This window comes from Staurois parvus, unplaced genomic scaffold (assembly GCF_062004578.1).
Source record: "Staurois parvus isolate SC_StPar_1 unplaced genomic scaffold, SC_StPar_1.0 ptg000662l, whole genome shotgun sequence".
NCBI lineage: Eukaryota > Metazoa > Chordata > Amphibia > Anura > Ranidae > Staurois > Staurois parvus.
Genome location: NW_028318458.1, coordinates 1,752,716 through 1,770,641, shown reverse-complemented (window position 1 = coordinate 1,770,641; position 17,926 = coordinate 1,752,716). Strand labels below are relative to the sequence as shown.

Sequence of the window (17,926 nt, the reverse complement as noted above, 5' to 3'; positions counted from 1 at the left end):
GGCCCCAGCCTTACAAAAAAAACAAAACAAAAAAATTAAAGTTTCACTGCCAGGGAAATACAATCAAGAATTGAGGAGTGGAGGGAAGGGCGGGGAATTTAAACTCTGTCAATTGTTGATTGTGTTTCCTGTCAGGTGGAGCTAGTCATCTCTCAGGTGTGCCGTCCTGGAAAATGACTAGAGAAAGGTATTTTGCACTAAAAACAAAACAAACAAAAAAAAAAACCATGGTTTTTGCTCGTGTTCATTGAAGGACACAGCTCTTTTAAATCTTGACTGTAGAGACATCCCAAAGCAGTGTGAGGGGTGAGAAAGTACAGAAGCAAAACCGATAAACCCCCTAACCACCGAAGAAACATCCCCCAAGAGAGGAAAACAAGGAAACATCAAACAGTGCCTCACAAAACCTTGCAGCCAAAACAAGCATCCAAGGTGCAAAACACATTGGCCACTGTAAAATACAAAAAAAATGGCACAGGTAAGCACAGACAACCAGGGAGCCATCATATAAATTCAATACACCAGTGCCAGATGTCGTAAAGCCAAATAGACATTAAGCTCCCTGGTAGAGTGTGCCAAATCAAAGAAGGGATAAGGCTGACCCCTGATGGTATAAGCCGGAACAGCCGCCTACCTTATCCCATGAAAATTGGTGGCAGAGGCGGCCTCCAGGGCCTTTTTGTGGGCCTATCTGCCAGCAAAAACAGAAATCCAATCTCCAGAAGGAAGCGATAGCAGACAAGCACAGTCAAACAGCCCAGACCACAACCAAGGAATAAAACACAACCGCCTCAGGGTGAGAAGGGTGTGTACATAAGGAAGATAGGACAATGTTCCGATTAGGGTGAAAATCTCTCTGAACATTCAGCAGGAAGGAGCATGGACAGATAACCATCTTACCCCTGCACAAAATTCAGGTAGTGGAACAAACAGGACAAGGCAGCTAGCTCAGACACTCAAATGCACCGAAGTGATACCATCCAAGAAGGCAACCTTCAGACACGAAGTAGTAAAGGCACACCGCTAATAATTTCAAACTTTCAGGCTTTTAAAGGACCAAAAGAAAATAAGACGATCAAGACCCTAGGCGACAGCAGAGGTCACACCAACAGAGCCACCTGCCAAGACTCTTCAGGTAAAGGAGTCACCAAGAACAGTATTCAAGGGACGGTGAAAAGACTTCAGAAGGACAGAAACCAAACCCATATTGGAACTTAAAGCAAGCCTGTCAATCACACCACTGAAGAATGACCAAAAGTCAGACCGCCGAAAAAGGAACCTGGACGTAGCTCCCCAGCCTTGCACCACGAGATGCAAGCCTACCAAGTGAGATAATCTTCTGAGAGGTAGAATGATGGGGGCTTCCAGCATGGAAGGAATTACGGAGCCTGACATCCCTTTGACTCTAGAACCTGACTTTAAATAATCAAGACGGCAAGCAAGAGAAGGTAGAGTCGAAGATCGACCCTCAACACAGAAGATCTTCTCGTAAGGGTAACTGCGAAGGTGCGTTAGTGACCAGTCATATGTTGGCATACCAAGGATGGTAAGGCCAGTCCAGGGCTACCAGAAAGCCTCTATCCTGCACAGTGCACCAGGGATAAGTTTGAGAGGAGGGAACACGAAAAATGAGGAGAAACAGTCTGTCGCATCTGCCAGGGAATCCTTAGCTCACGCCAAAAACCAGATGTTCCGCATTTCACAGGAATGTTCTGAAGAGATCCTCAGCTAATGTGCCCCACTGTAAACAGAGATTTTAACACACTTCTGGGTGAAGAGACCACTCTCCCTGATCCAACGTCGGACGACGCAGATAAACAGCTTACCTTCCTGGCAACGTACGTGGCAGCTTATGCCTGGAACGTACACAGCAGAAGGGCGTGATGCACTGTCCATCAGAGGACTCCAGAGGCCTAGAGAGCCAATGTCACACTCTGAACTGTCTGATGGTTGACACAGACTATCACCATGGTGGTGTCTGAATGAGACCTGACTGGACATCCACAACGCAGCTCTTTCCACTGCCCCACACATAGGCAGATGGCCCGAGGTTCCATGACCTTAACAGATAATCAATTTCCTCTGGCGACCAGCGGCATGACCGCAATCTCAACCCAAAAGTCCCCCCCCCCCCCCACAGCTGATCCATAGTAGCCAGTTTCCATGCAATGGAAGAATGATCTCCTGGCCAGAAGCAAGGGAGACTGAAGCCACCAGACCAGAGAGGCCCTGGCACCCTGACCTAGCTGAATCTGATTGTAGACGAGTCCCAGTTGGACAAGATTCCTTTCTGCAAACTTCTCAAGGGGCTCTGCACACGCGACCCCCTCAGGGGCAGACACCATGAGACCCAGAATTGCAGGGAAGCCCACCTACGGATCAGTAGCAGCAAAATTGCTGGCCAAAACTCCTAGAGCTTTTCCAGTGGGAGGAATGCCATGGCCTGTGCCGAGGAGCAGAACCAGACACTCCCTCCTGCTCAGAGTGAAATGGCCTTTTTGAGCTTCAGGACCCATCCAAAGTCCTGCAGAGTGAGCATCAAGATCGCCACATGTCCATCAGCACTGAAGGAGTCTCTGCCCAGAGGATGAGATTGTACAGATAACAGAGCACGGCACTCTCCCGGTGTCCCAATGCCCGGAAGGGAGCCAGCCCATGGTAAAACAGAGGTGGAGGCCAGGTCAAGGGACAGCGCCACCAACTGGAAACTCACCCTGACAGCCAAGCGTAAGAAAGCATAGGTGCTCAGCACAGATTACGCACATCCTTGATGTCTATGGAGGATAGAAAATCCCCCTGATGAGGGAAGGCCACCACCAAATAGATGAACCACACCTTGACTCTACACGTACAGAGCCCAGAGGTCGTACAATTCAGAGCCCAGAGGTCCAGGGAAGAAAAAAATCCATCCTTTTTCAGAACCAGAGACTGGAGTAAAGACCCCTAAAAACTTCTTCAAGGCTGGAACCGGTCTAAAGTACACCCCTTAAAGTAGCAGAGCCTGCAATGTCCCATGAAAGGCCAGCTGGCTGAGAGGAAAATATTGGAGGGAAAGAATTTCTCATGCGGATATAAATGAAACGCTATCCAGTAGTTTGACACCATCACTTTGTGGACCCATCTCTTAGAGACTAGGGAGGTGCGCGGGACCGTGTACCAGCAACGATGGTTCCGCCCTTGTAAATATGGGATGGCAACCATGCACCATGGACTTGTAGAGCCTGCGAGACTAGGTTCCCTTGTGCCACCTCTGGATGCCTGGAATGGCATAGACCGTTGTCCGAGGACCCAGTGGGATGAAAAGGCCTCGTGTCAGAAGGATGCTCTTCCCCCTAGTGAAAGTCTTAAAGATGTCATCCAGGAGAGCTCAACAAAGTGTTCATCCTGGAAGGGGAGGGCCACCAGGGCCTTTTAATGTCTGGTCAACAAAAAACACTTGAGCTGAGCACTCTCAAACAGCACCACCAGGATGGAGAGTGGTGGGCTGCATCACTCATGTACTCTGGGCCTTGAACCAGCTAGGCTGCCAGATCCATGCGGACCGGGGGGCACCTGCTCCTTATCTCGAACTAGGAGTAGGAGCTAGCCCATTTAGCAAGTGTCTGGGATACAGAGGCCAAAACCAAGCTAGCAATAGTAATCATGGTGCAGATGACTACTCCTGACTTCCGGATCTGTAAAGTTAGTGGACTCCTCCACAGGTATCTTGTTTGTCATATACAATCTAGAGCTGAGAGGAGTCATGTCGAGGTAAAGGACCACTTCTGTAGAAAGCCTCCTCAAATGGGAACTGCACCAATAAAAGAGCAGTGGCTAGTAAAAGCCACTCTGTACATTCCCAAACCACATAACTGTTTGTGAATAACCAAGGAACCTCCAGTTGAAGCAAACTGACCCTGTACACTAAGAGGGGAACAAGAACAGCAGACACCAGACGTGACAGCAGCAGCGTATGCCCAACAAGCAACACTGGGCCACAACAGCTCAGCCCAAGCACAGAGCGCAGGTGGTCGAACAGAAGCAGAAAAAAAGGGGGGCTGCCCAATGGTAAGTAGGCATGCACAAAAGTTTGCTCCAGCATCAGCTTAGCCCTGTCCACATGGTACTAACCGGTGGAACAAGGGCACTGTCTGCACCATACCTGCCCCCAGCACAGGCATACAGCATGGGCAAAAGAAACTGCAGAAAAAGAAAAAAAAAGAAAAATGCTCCAGGTTACAACAGGCACCGTAATGGTCCCCCAGTATCCACCCATGGGAATACTGAGAAAGGACCAGCTGGGATTGGATCCTATGACCCGCATGTCACATACATACTGCCAGGCAGTAGTGCAGATGATTCCGCCACCTCTCCAGTCCCTCAAAGTTTCACTCAGCACAGCCACGCCCAACTGGATAAATGCATCGAGCCACAACAGCCAGATACCCAGCACTGGTGCTGATGCTTGCTGTAAAGAGAGGCAGGAAAGGATAAGCACCATCTAAAAATGGTGGGTGCACCCGCATACCCAAGCAGCCACCCATCCTAGCTCTGCCCACCCAACGACAAGGACACCAACTGGCAGAAAAGGGTGAAAGCTCGCCAACAAAATGGCAGGCACAAATCAGCCTCCAGAGGCCACAAAGCTAGATTAATGGGAGCTGAACCATGTGGTGCAGGTACCCACGGGAAGGCTTGGTATCAGATACTGGCTGGGTGGGGCTAAAGTACTGCATCTGCAGCAGAAAGCTAACTTACCCCTGATGGTGACAGAGCACAGTCCTGCACCATATGCTCCCACAGCTCCTGGGCCTCAGAGCAACCCAGGAAATGGGGAGGAGGGCCACATATACTACAGCCATCAAGGCCAAAGCGTCGCCCTGCTGGTCAAAACCAGGGGACTGCTTGCCCATCTGGGAATACCTGCAGGGTTACCTGACACAGCAGCACTGTGTCCCCAGAGCAAAGCCCTGTGCGTCAGGCCTTACAAGGCTACAGAACTCTAGGTGAGTGGGGGGAACAAGCCAGAGGGACTGGTAGGAGAGACAAGCCTGAAGGGGAGGAGGAGAAAGCCTAGGGCTGACAACCCCAGGGGGAACCCTCACACCACACACGCTGTGGTGGGGGGACAGGACAGCACCTACTTACCGATCCAGAGAGGTTGCAGGTAACACTCCTGAGACAGATCTTCCTCTGCACTGAAGTGGGGGGCTGTCAGCCAGGTTAACAGTGGTCATATGTGTACCTACAAAACATTTAACTCACTGGCTGCCTCAGGCAAGGATGGGGCTCATTGTGGCCGACCCAGCACATAACTAAAGGTCTTGTTGGTCAGTCTGGGGTTACCACTGGATCTATATTATCTAGTCTGCTAGCCTGGGTGTTGATAGGAAATCTGCGCAGGAAAAAACCCCCCCAAAACTTTGGAACAATAGGCCCCAACAGGGAACTAGGTCCTTACTTCTGAAACACTAGGCAGAAATAACTGGGCTGCCTATAGCTGAAAGGGGGTTATACTAGCTAGGACTGTCCATAGGCAGTGCTTAATTCTTTTTCTGCCTTGTGGCCTAGTCCTGTAGGTGGCGCTATAACCATATGATCAAGATTTAGAAGAACTGTGTCCATCAAGGAATGCAAGAAGGGAAAAAAAAAAAAAGACAAAAAAGAGCATGTTAGTAGCAGCAGGGGCTATCCTGGGCTGGCCTACAGGTTTTTTTTTTTTTTTTTTGTTTGCCAGTGGTGCTTAGTGGATGAGTGAAAATACTTTTCTCACATTTAACATATCTTGTGAACCAAGGAGGCTGCTACACATAAAGTTATGACTTGAGTATAACATTCTTTTTATTTTAAGTCTTTCATTAGGTAGCATTTTTACCCTAAATAGGCACTTGATTTTAGAAATGTCACGCATACTGCTGAATACCCCAACCAAAAGGTGCTCCTGTTCTACACCTCCATTTTATTAAGACAGCAAGGTCATTTTTCATGTGTAGAGCCACCTGCATGTGAAATCTGGTATTTTATCTTATGAGGACACTGAAAGCAGCAAGGGCCATTTGCACCATAAAACAGCACTACAACACTTTTGTGCTTTGATGTGTTCTGTTAGGCAGTCAATTCACTTTGAACAGACGGTGAGTGTACATCAATGCCTGCAGTGCACTGACCTCATGCAACACACAGCATATGCAATTGTGGCTTACAGGACACTATGGATGGGCACTAGGGCGCAATTAACTTCTACAGAGCATTACCATGTGTTGTAACATTTTATAAGTCACCTCATGACACACATTAATGCCAAGTATGGTTTGAATGTGCCCTAAAGTACAGCCTTAAATAAGGCCCTGTCACCAGACCATTTATTTCAACAAATGTCTTCCCAAAAGGTTTTATGTGTATTTAAAGTGGTTGTAACCTTTAAAAAAAAAAAAAAAAAATCTCCTGTCCCTTTACGTCATAATATAGAACATAGTGCTTTCGCAGTGTCATATGTCCCTTTCCATGTTCTACAATACCTGCTGATCCTGCCTGTTCCTGTGTTCCCGTTTTAACTGACCACACTAATCATGGCTGGTGATCCATGATAGTGTGGTCAGCTTCCATGCCTCAGTCATCCTTGCTCTCTCCTCAGCATCTCTGCATCTCCCACTCCCTCCCTATCATTACCATAGTATGCATGTAAGACAATCTCCTCCCACCCCTCCTGCCTTGACTGTGTGGTACATTTCCCTGCAGCTGCTCCTCCCCTCCTCTTTGAATCTATTAAATACTTTTATCCCTCTGTTTTAGGTCCATGTTAAGTGCGTGTTTTTTTTTTTTCATTAAATAAAGCTACATATCTTCTTTTGCACAGCACTTCTGTGCAGTCATGTGTCCGCCTTCTGTTAGCTTGCATACATCAGAAGGGAATCTAAGCCCTTCCCACTGTACTCCCTTAGATTAAAAAAGAGAGCAGAGGGAGGACACATGACACAGCAGGGCTGTGCAAAGAGCATTATTATTCTTATTATTTTTTTAATTATATTGCTAATAATAATTAAATAATCACACATACTACATTTAATATAGACCTAAAACAGCGAGGATAAAAGTATTTAAGAGTTGTGACTTTGCAACCACTTTAACATATTCTATGCATGTCATTTCATCATAAAAAAACCTGTGTGGTCATATAAAAACCCTGAGAAAGTTGGTTGTCGCCATCTTGGATGTGGTATCAGTAGCCCTCAAACTCAAAGGGAGTGGCAGAGGAGCTGGGCTAGCACTAAGAGGAATTAGACACTCCTAGAAGAGAAGACAGTGTGCAAGTAGGGGGACACTGTGCTAGAAATTTGATTCTTCCTGAAGTAATTACATTTTCTAGCAAGTTCAATGGCACATTGAAAGTGAGCAAAAAATGATTTATGGAAAGAAAAAAAATGTTTTAAATACTTTTTTGTGCTGTTACCTGCACCTTTTTGTAAGTTAGTGATGGGGTCTTTAATAATGAGGCAGTGAAGTAAAACCGGTTTAGTTTGCTTGCAATCCTACAACTAGTACATGGATGTGAGTCAGAATATGACTGTCTTCATTACACAGTCCCTTTAATGAATTAGTCCACCCAAAATGGATTTTAGTCACAGGGTCCATTTAACTGACATAGCAAAGTCTTTTATCCCTTTTAAGAAATTTCATCAAACAGATGCTTGCTGGACATGAAACATCAAGAGCTGAAGCTGCAACAAAAACACAGTTTAAATGTTGATTGTAAACATGGATTTATGGACACTGACCAATGTTAAGCGCACATAGTACAAATGTTCCTTTATATAACTTCTATAGGCAACTGACCTGTGATCACTTACCTACAGTAATACATATTTTATCTGTCCCTTTATCTTATCTTCTTGGGGGCTTTCTGGAAAAAAGTATTCAAGTCAAAGCTTATAGCTTGAAGCTGACCTTGGTTGCCTGACACCAAGGCATGCTTATTTTTCACAGGTTTATAAAACCTCAAAAATTGAATACCATGTTTCATTAAAAAAAAAAGTGCCCTATAAAACAATTCTTTTCGAGCTTGATGATCATCTACAGCTTTGACACCATGTATGGAGGATTGGCACTATGCGGTTTTTCATATCAGTCTACACCACCACCAAATACAATAAAGGGATGTAATGAGCTCTTGGAATGGAGATATAAAAGCTTAGCATCAAACTGCTGTAGGTAACATGGTTGAGATGGGATCCAAAAAGAGAAAAATTATTTAAAACTCCTTAATGCTGTTTATTTAATAAACTGCGCTTTCCAAAAGCGAATTCTAGTAGAAAAACAATGGGATCAGTTTGTTGCGTCCCAAAGGTTTAGTTTCAAGTGTTGAGAGGATTGTTCTTCATATCCACGTTTCCCATTTTCGGTGATCCTTTTTAAGAACCAGGAGGTGCCTTTGGGAATAGAGACTGCAGGCTGACCATTAGTTGGTTTGACATTGTAGACAGTTTTAGTCTTTAAATTCAAGAAGGCACTTTGAGTTTACAGCTCCCGAGGAAGTACTGGAGGATTCGGTCTACCACCCAGGCCAAGCAGAAATCCAATAACAGAACTTTGGCAATCACCAGCTTGAACTGGAAAGGAAAAAAAAGAAGACGACAAACCCTGTAAACAATTGAAAAAAGCTGGAAGTAATGGGAGTACTATATATGGTAACAAAGTGTAAACTGAATAAAAGGGCACTGGTGAAGACACACTAGACTGTTGAAGGACAGGTAAGTACAGTGGACTTCAGTTCCACTTTAAAGCTCAAAACTAGTTTAATTTTTAAAGTTTTAGATACAGCTAGGAGGAGTTACCATTTTTATTCAAGTGTTCCTATTGGGGAGATTTACTCTTATTTCTAATACATCACCACTATACAAAAAGGTAGGTTTGACAAAAGTCAGGAAGTGAGATGACATCTCTATATGGACATACAGATGGCAATGAAACCTTGGCAGATGAGCAAACATTTTCCTGCGCTATCCAAAAACGTTTTGGCTACAGTTGGCCCCTAATATTCTGCCTCAGAATGAAGGGTCAGACAACCATTGAAACCTTAACCAAAAAATGCCAGCTTAGCATTTTTGCGATGTGGACCAGGGTCTCCATGGATAGAGGGTCATGAGTGTGTGACACCACCCTGTGTGGTGGGCATCAAACAACTGTTTCTAAAAGAAGGTGTCCCAAATAGTATGTGTACAGCTCTCAAAACACCAGCCTTGGGATTAATGGAACTAGGCTCTTCCACACTCTAGTGTCCTGAAACGGAGGTATAGGAATCTGGGAGGTGTCTGACATACAGATATTCTAGAGTAGAGGGTTAACAGAATAACTGAATAAAGACTGACACATAGTTTTATAAAACATGTGGCATGGAGAACTTAAAGTTTTGCTGCAAAATTCATGATTTGATAATTACCTCCACCGGTATGTCCACAAGGCCGAACTGCTCATTAAACTCTGGAGATGTACCAGACAGAAGGCCCAAAATGGCCATTCCTGATAACACGATACTCCACAGCAGGGGTTTGTTTTCTCGTAAACTCTCCATAAATGGATGGCCCTAAGGAAAAAAACAAAACAAAAAAATAAAAAACACAGAATACACAATGGTATATGACATAAAGCATTAAAGACCATGTGTGCATGTCAGATAGAATTTGTTACAAAGGAGCTAAAAGTCTGAAAGAAAGCAAAGGTAAAGTACAAAATATGCAGGTTACTAGTTTTAATGTACAGTAAACTTGAAACATTTGATTATTAGGTTGTTCGACAGCAAAATACTACACCGACTGAAGCCCTAAATAGTTTAATCTTTGCTCACACATCACATTCAGATCAGGCTGTCAAATTAGGGGATATAGCTTATTTGCATTCCCAAAGCATCTTGCTGAAAGGGTTCTAGTTTCAGTTGAAACAATGGCAAAGCTCCTGTGTGCAGAGTACTCCATGCACAATCGTGCATTCCTCTTATCAGTGACAACAGGACAGGGGGTTCTGCTATTTAGTTGGTATGGTCTAAGGTTTTCAATTTTCATGCGAGAGCTCTTACAGTGCTACTCATTACCTTTGAAGGAAGAAGGGGGCTGCCTGTTTTTAACAGAGGAGCTCTATATGGAAAAAAGAGGGATGGGTCTTCCAAGTTAAAATTAAGCATGAGGAAAAAGCATTGCCTTAAACAGAAATCACCTTGGAGATTTAAAGCCGTAGTAAACTCTGGTGTGTATATATATATATATATGCATTGAATACTAGCACATTATGAAATACTTCCCTTAAAACAAAGCTCTCCAGCAGTGCACTGTCACCGCTGATAGGGCTTCCACTTTCACCCGGTATTCCTTTTGGGTATGTGGGCTCCAGTCCTTTGAATGGCAAAGCTGTGATACTCCCACGCACACGACTCGAGGTTACAGGACGGAGCTCTGAAGGGACAGCATGAGTATGCCATCCCTTCACAGAGCATGTGCCGGTGACATCACTGGCTGCAGCAACAGTGAACATCTAAACGGTGCACATTTAGGAGATTTTACTGTACCTACAGGTGAGTCTTTTTATAGGCTTACCTGTAGGTACAATTGAAAAAAATTTAGTTTACTACCATTTTAAGCTCTAAAAAACAATCAATGTCTTCTGTAGCGCAAAATTCACCAGACGTACCTTATAATTAATAGCAAATGTGGCCATCTGCATAGCCATGGACATGATATACACCGTGCTGTTCACCAAACTTGGCTCAAACTCCTTATACAAATCCACAAATTCTTCCTTCCTGGATAATAAAGACAAAGTGCACATTAACAGCAACATCACAGCAGTTTTCCAAAGATCTGTATTGTAACAATATTGTTTGGATACAAAATTGTACAGTTTTCCCCATTTGCTATATTGCAAACAATCTTGAAAAACAACTAGGAGGGAGAACACACAATATTTTTTACCATAATATATGGTACAGCAAGCATATAAAGTGTAACCGGAAATTAACTCTGGAAGCTGTACTCAAAAGACAGAGAAATGGCCTAGTCACTAGTATTTCGTGTGGTCCCCAGCTGTTTCTCCATTGCTGACTTAGCATGCCTTGCCCTGCAGTGTCTCTTTGTATGGAGGCGGCCATCTTGGAAGAGGCAGGGAGTTGAATCCTCACATCAGAGCCTCCAGCAAAACAGAAGGCAGCACATGACCAGATTTTGCTCCAAATCTCTGGAAACTAACAGGCCACAAAGCCTTAATTTAACCCTGCAAATATACAGAATGTAGGCATAGGAGGTTCTGGGTACAGAACTGCAATGCTATTTTTCAGGATGAACTCAAGTATAAAATGTATAGTTTTTGGGGTACTTCTCCATAAAATATAACAAAATCTTCAATTTTTGTGTTCAGTTACACGTAATAGGACTTTAATCATGGCTATCATGTGTTTCACTTTTCCCATGTTAGATCTTATGTTTTTCAAATGTTCAGCGGCCAGATAGGCTTTTCTTCCAATTTTCTGGAAATGCTGGCAGCTATGTTTTAAGGAAAGCAATAAGGTCATACAATAACTCAAACTACGTCATGAAATACACTAGTTTTTCTGAACTGAAAGAAATTTGGAAACTGCTGTTAGTAAACTCGGTAGCCTCTAAGTCGCAAACAAGCACTCAAAGTAGAAAGTCAGCAGAAATCCTGATCTGCACACTTGATCCAGGTCTGTATTGAAGACATTGGATCAGCATGACTGATAAGCAACTGGCATTTTCAGGACAGATCAGCAATGGCAGCTTCCTAAACAAAAGAGTTGGGCTGAGCACTGCTCAGTCATTCACAGGAACATTTGTATTTTCTGAATGAGTACAAGACTCTCTCTCATGCATTGAGGTGGAGATTGCAACATCATCTGTCCACCTCTCCTCCTCAGCCAATCAAAAGAAACCTTGTATTCATTAAAAAAAAAAGAAAAAAAAAAAAAAAAAAGAAACAAAGCTCTCAGCCTTACTCCGTTTTGTTCCAAGAGCAGGACAGGAAGTCCCCGTGCCACTGCTGGAGCACAGAGCTGTAGACTGTATGTAGTTGATGTTACATACAATTTATACAGTGCTCACAGAGGGCATTTCTACTAGTGAAGGTAACAGCTCATGTGAACCAACTTGAGACAAGACAAAAAAAGCAGGAATTTGGCTTTAAAATACCCAACTCTAGGCTGACATCTCTCTCCCCATTGAAGCACAAGTTCAATGTCTTTCAATTCAGAATATGAGCAGTGCTGGAAAATGTAGCAGCGGCTTTTTTTTACTTTTACAAAAGAAGCTGGGGGCTGGATTCTTCCTTTTGTTGGAAAAGGGTAATTAGCTCAAACACAGCCATAAAATACTTAAAGCCCCAATTTAACCATCTTAATTTATCATAGAAACTCAGAAAAAAAGTGACAGCAGAAAAAGATAGCGTGGTCCATTGAGTCCACCCTTTTTTTTTGTTTTTCTTTGGCTTAGATCTATACTTTTCCCAAGCATGTTTGAAGATATTTACTGTTGACTGGCTCACTACATCTGCTGGAAGTGTATCATTGTGAAGCAGCTGTGCATACAGTAATAAATATTGCACTTTTTATCAGCCAAGGGCAGCAGCAAGAGTTAAAAAATCCTGTGCAGCTCTAGGAGAGTTGAACTCTAACACACAAGGGGTGGCCTGGCTCTGCAGAAGTCCTAGGCATCCCCTTCACACTACTCCAACCTGAGCTACTGATTCCAGCCAAGTTCTAATCAAAAACTCTTCCTACAAAACAAGCCATTCAATTAAAATATTAAAAAAAAAAAAATCATCTGAGTTTCACTGATGTTATTGTAACCTATGTGCCATTGATAGCCCCTACGTGGGCATACGTTTTGCCTTATTGGAATTAGAGCGATGTCTGCTCTATTATACATTTTCTATCGGTGCAATTGATAGCCCCTGCGTGGGCGTGTTTTGTTGCCTCTGTTTTATACTGTTTAAAATTAATAAAAACCATTGAAATACAAAAAAAAAAAAAATCACCTTTCCAAATCGCACACATTCTAAAATGTCACTAGTGACATTGAGATATCAAACCGCATCTTACCTGGCTTCTGTTCTCTCCATTGCTCCCCTGTATAAATAGATAAGACTGCAGAAGTGGACCAGGAACTGTAAAATCACAGTCAGGATGGTGTACAGGTTGAAGATGTTGGGCAGAGGACGTTCCCTGGAGAGGTATTTTAGAGGCTGAAATTTAAGGGGTGGAATGTGAATTATTTGGGTGAAAAAAAACCAAACATTGAGGTAAACAATTCTTTTTTTCTCTGAGGAACTGTTCCATTTAATTCTTCCTTTAACCGCTTCCATACCAGGCACTTTTACCCCTTCCTGCCCAGGCCAATTTTCAGGTTTCAGTGCTCTCACACTTTGAATGACAATTGCGCGGTCATACAACATTGTACCCAAACTAAAATGTTATTTTCTTTACACAACTAGAGCTTTCTTTTGGTGGTATTTAATCACCGCTGGGGTTTTTATTTATGGCTAAACAAAAAAAGACCAAACATTTTGAAAAAAAACCCCACGTTTTTCTTTGTTCCTGTTATAAACGTTTACAAATAAATAATTGTTCTTCATAAATTTAGGCCAAAATGTATTCTACTACATTTCTTTGGTGAAAATAACCCAAATTAGGATGTATTATTTAGTCTTTAGGAAAGTTATAGAGTTCATAAACTATGGGATATATCTGAATATTGATCAATCCTGAAGTACTGACAGCCAATCTAATTTCTTGAGGTCCAAGAATGTCAGAACAGTACAGATATCCCCCAATTGACCTTTTTTTGCAGAGTAGACAGTCCGACGTACTTCATAAGAGACATGGCGAGTTTTTTGAAGTAATTTTTTTGTCATAATGTTTCGGAAATGAAGAAATTAAAAAAATGATTTTCACTATTTTTTTTTTACATACTGTCACCAGTGCAGTACAGCGTCATCATATAACTGGCATGGCGGTGATCAGGGACACTGACTGTTGACAGTGCGAAAAAAAAAAATAATTTTTCTGAATTTTTATTTTATTTTTTAATAAATTTTTTTCTCTTTTTTTCATATTTCACTATGACCAAAGTAGTACAATGTTACCATAGTAACATTGTACTACTACGGGGAAGTGATCAGTATTTTTTTTTTTTTACACAATTAGCTTATAGCAAAGAATTTCTTTGCTATAAGCAAGCATTTACCTGAATTAAATTGGTTCATTCAGAAGTTTTCTTTTGTGTGCTTAGCTGTGATTTGACCACAGCTAACCACATGACACAGGCGGGCTGTGATTAGCCCAGCTTGTGCATGTGATTGCTGTGACCATTCACAGCTAGACACACTTGTATAGAATGGATGGCATGAAAGGAAGCCATCCATTGTATATAACTGTCATGAGACCTGCTGTGATTGGTCACATGGTACTGTCAACAGGGTCGGTACACAGATCTGTCATCGGCCGTGTCCAAGGTACACAGCCGGTGACAGATTGCGCCGCTGCGCGGCCCTGCAGGCAGGCGTAATGCGCATGCCTGGAAGGATGCCACCCGGAGGGATGAGCTGTTCACCCGGTCGCCATCTGGCTATAGGCCGGGCAGCAACTGGTTAAACAAGTGTACTAATTATTTGACTGCAATGCTGACTCCCCTAGGCTTCAATACTTTAAGTCACTAACGCAGAATAAGTATGAAGAAAAGGGACTTCCAGAACTACACACCTGTTCCAAGTCAGCAACTCAAAAAGTACAGGGTTGTAACAGTCTGGCAACTAGGGTTTTTAGGACTAAGTCCGTAAAGAGAATTCCTAGATTTCTGTTAGAAAAGGTTTAGTTTAAAAAGGCATGACTTTTGTATTCACCACCTGCAGCCAACAAATTGTGTACAGCTCTTTACACTTTTGTTGAGTCATTTTACTGCTATGCTCTGAACAGTTTAGTGTACTTTGACCAGGTGTTCTTAAGGCCTAGTGCCAAGACACCCAACTCTATGAATCAGAGGTGGACAACCCCATCTCTCCCCCATCTTTAGCTCAAACGGAGATTCTGTGAAAGACTGACCAGGCGCTGTTGGATTTTACAAGAAAATAAAGTCACATAGTAGACAAACATCCACTCACACTACATATTGCAGCAGTAATTACCTAAGCGGAGTATTATCAGAGAATAATTTTACTAACAGTCATTCTGTGTGTCAGTAGTTTTGGGTGGTGTACCCTTTTACAGAAAGGAAATAGCCCCAGAATGTAATGGCATTTACTCCGCGAAAAAGCTTTGCTCTGTAAAAATAGTGAGTATTAAGAAAAACAGACACACCTTGGATCGGGAGATGAAGAGAAAGCAGCCAGCCAAAAGAAGCCCCTGAAGTGTTGCTTGAAAGTCACTGAACTTCACCCCCTCCAGATAAAGAACACTCTGTCCGTAGGCCAAGATGAGGGCATTCAGTGCCAGGATTTTAAACATCTGCAGCGTTGTTACCAGGGTACAACGGCCTTGCTTGACAACATGGCAGACTACAGACAGGGAAGAAAAAAAAATACATACATTTTTACATTGTCAAACTCCATCTAGGTCTTCAAACATATCTTACTGAAAAGCCAGAGTGGTTTAGGTACTTATTTATTAATAATTCAGTCCTCTATATAGAAGTCATTAAATTGGGAAAAAGTAAAAAAAAAACAAAAAAAACACACTAAGGTGGAGTTGTTCCTGTAGTGATCAATAGAAATTCATGTTTAATCAATTAATGAAAGATGAACCCTGACAATCCTAATTTGGTAGTCCTCATCTCTAATTTTAATCACTTCAGCGCTCACACCTGTACACCCACTACAGACCAGAGCAAATTTTACATTTCTGCTATGGGCCTATACAGTGGGGCAAAAAAGTATTTAGTCAGCCACCAATTGTGCAAGTTCTCCCACTTAAAAAGATGAGAGAGGCCTGTAATTGGCATCATAGGTAGACCTCAACTATGAGAGAAAAAAAAGAGGAAAAAAATCCAGACAATCACATTGGCTGATTTGGAAAGAATTTATTTGCAAATTATGGTGGAAAATAAGTATTTGGTCTCCTACAAACAAGCAAGATTTCTGGCTCTCACAGACCTGTACCTTCTTCTTTAAGAGGCTCCTCTGTCCTGCACTCATTACCTGTATCAATGGCACCTGTTTAAACTTATCAGTATAAAAGACACCTGTCCACAACCTCAAACAGTCACACTCCAAACTCCACTATGGTGAAGACCAAAGAGCTGTCGAAGGACACCAGAAACAAAATTGTAGACCTGCACCAGGCTGGGAAGACTGAATCTGCAATAGACGAGCAGCTTGGTGTGAAAAAATCAACTGTGGGAGCAATAATTAGAAAATGGAAGACATACAAGACCACTGATAATCTCCCTCGATCTGGGGCTCCACGCAAGATCTCACCCCGTGGGGTCAAAATGATCACAAGAACGGTGAGCAAAAATCCCAGGACCACACGGGGGGACCTAGTGAATGACCTGCAGAGAGCTGGGACCAACGTAACAAAGGCTACCATCAGTAACACACTATGCCTCCAGGGACTCAGATCCTGCAGTGCCAGACGTGTCTCCCTGCTTAAGCCAGTACATATCTGGGCCTGTCTGAAGTTTGCTAGAGAGCATTTGGATGATCCAGAAGAGGATTGGGAGAATGTCATATGGTCAGATGAAACCAAAATAGAACTGTTTGGTAGAAACACAACTCGTCGTGTTTGGAGGAGAGAGAATGCCGAGTTGCATCCAAAGAACACCATACCTACTGTGAAGCATGGGGGTGGCAACATCATGCTTTGGGGCGGTTTCTCAGCAAAGGGACCAGGATGACTGATCCATGTACAGGACAGAATGAATGGGGCCATGTATCGTGAGATTTTGAGTGCAAACCTCCTTCCATCAGCAAGGGCATTGAAGATGAAACGTGGCTGGGTCTTCCAACATGACAATGATCCCAAACATACCGCCCAGGCAATGGAGTGGCTTCGTAAGAAGCATTTCAAGGTCCTGGAGTGGCCTAGCCAGTCTCCAGATCTCAACCCCATAGAAAACCTTTGGAGGGAGTTGAAAGTCCGTGTTGCCCAGCGACAGCCCCAAAACATCACTGCTCTAGAGGAGATCTGCATGGAGGAATGGGCCAACATACCAGCAACAGTGTGTGCCAACCTTGTGAAGACTTACAGGAAACGTTTGACCTCTGTCATTGCCAACAAAGGATATATAACAAAGTATCGAGATGAACTTTTGATATTGACCAAATACTTATTTTCCACCATAATTTGCAAATAAATTCTTTCCAAATCAGCCAATGTGATTATTTGGATTTAGTTTCTCATTTTGTCTCTCATAGTTGAGGTCTACCTATGATGCCAATTACAGGCCTCTCTCATCTTTTTAAGTGGGAGAATTTGCACAATTGGTGGCTGACTAAATACTTTTTTGCCCCACTGTATGCACACCATACTAGCACATTTTGACAGATCTACCGTCAAAAGCAGCCCTCCAGCGCAGCGCTGTTGCTGGCACATCCGTCTCCACCTGTTCTTCCTTCCAGATTTGCACTGTCTGGCCTTCTCAATGGCTGGTCCATGATGACGTCACTCCCGCACATGGGCATGGGAGTCATGATAGTGGCAATTACTCGCCGGCGCCCGGTGATTTCCGAGGATCTCCGACGGGGATGAGAATTGTTTTGTTTACTAACAGTTCTCCTCCCTGTCACCTCAGGCACACTGCTCTGGATGGCTGTGACTGTAATCCAGAGCAGTGTGCTCACAGTGATGCACACAGACACCGCCCCCTAGTAAAACACTCCCTGCACACAGTTAACCCTTTCACAGTTAACCCTTTTTAGCACAGATCACTGTATTGGTGTCACTGGGGATGTCAGTGAC

The 17,926-nt window shown here is 43.3% G+C and overlaps 1 protein-coding gene across 1 annotated transcript in view; it reads right to left on the bottom strand.

Moving 5' to 3' along the window:
- Positions 1-7,722: 7,722 nt before the first annotated feature.
- The window catches only part of ATP13A1 (ATPase 13A1), a 60,046-nt gene continuing 49,842 nt past the window's right edge, over positions 7,723-17,926 (bottom strand). Inside the window, exons 22-26 of the mRNA XM_089651751.1 lie at positions 15,329-15,525; positions 13,076-13,218; positions 10,657-10,768; positions 9,416-9,559; positions 7,723-8,585 (exon numbers count right to left, since the gene is read on the bottom strand). Of these exons, the coding sequence (XP_089507877.1) occupies positions 8,475-8,585; positions 9,416-9,559; positions 10,657-10,768; positions 13,076-13,218; positions 15,329-15,525 (707 nt within the window). The 3' untranslated portion in view covers positions 7,723-8,474. The remainder of the gene's footprint in view (positions 8,586-9,415; positions 9,560-10,656; positions 10,769-13,075; positions 13,219-15,328; positions 15,526-17,926) is intronic.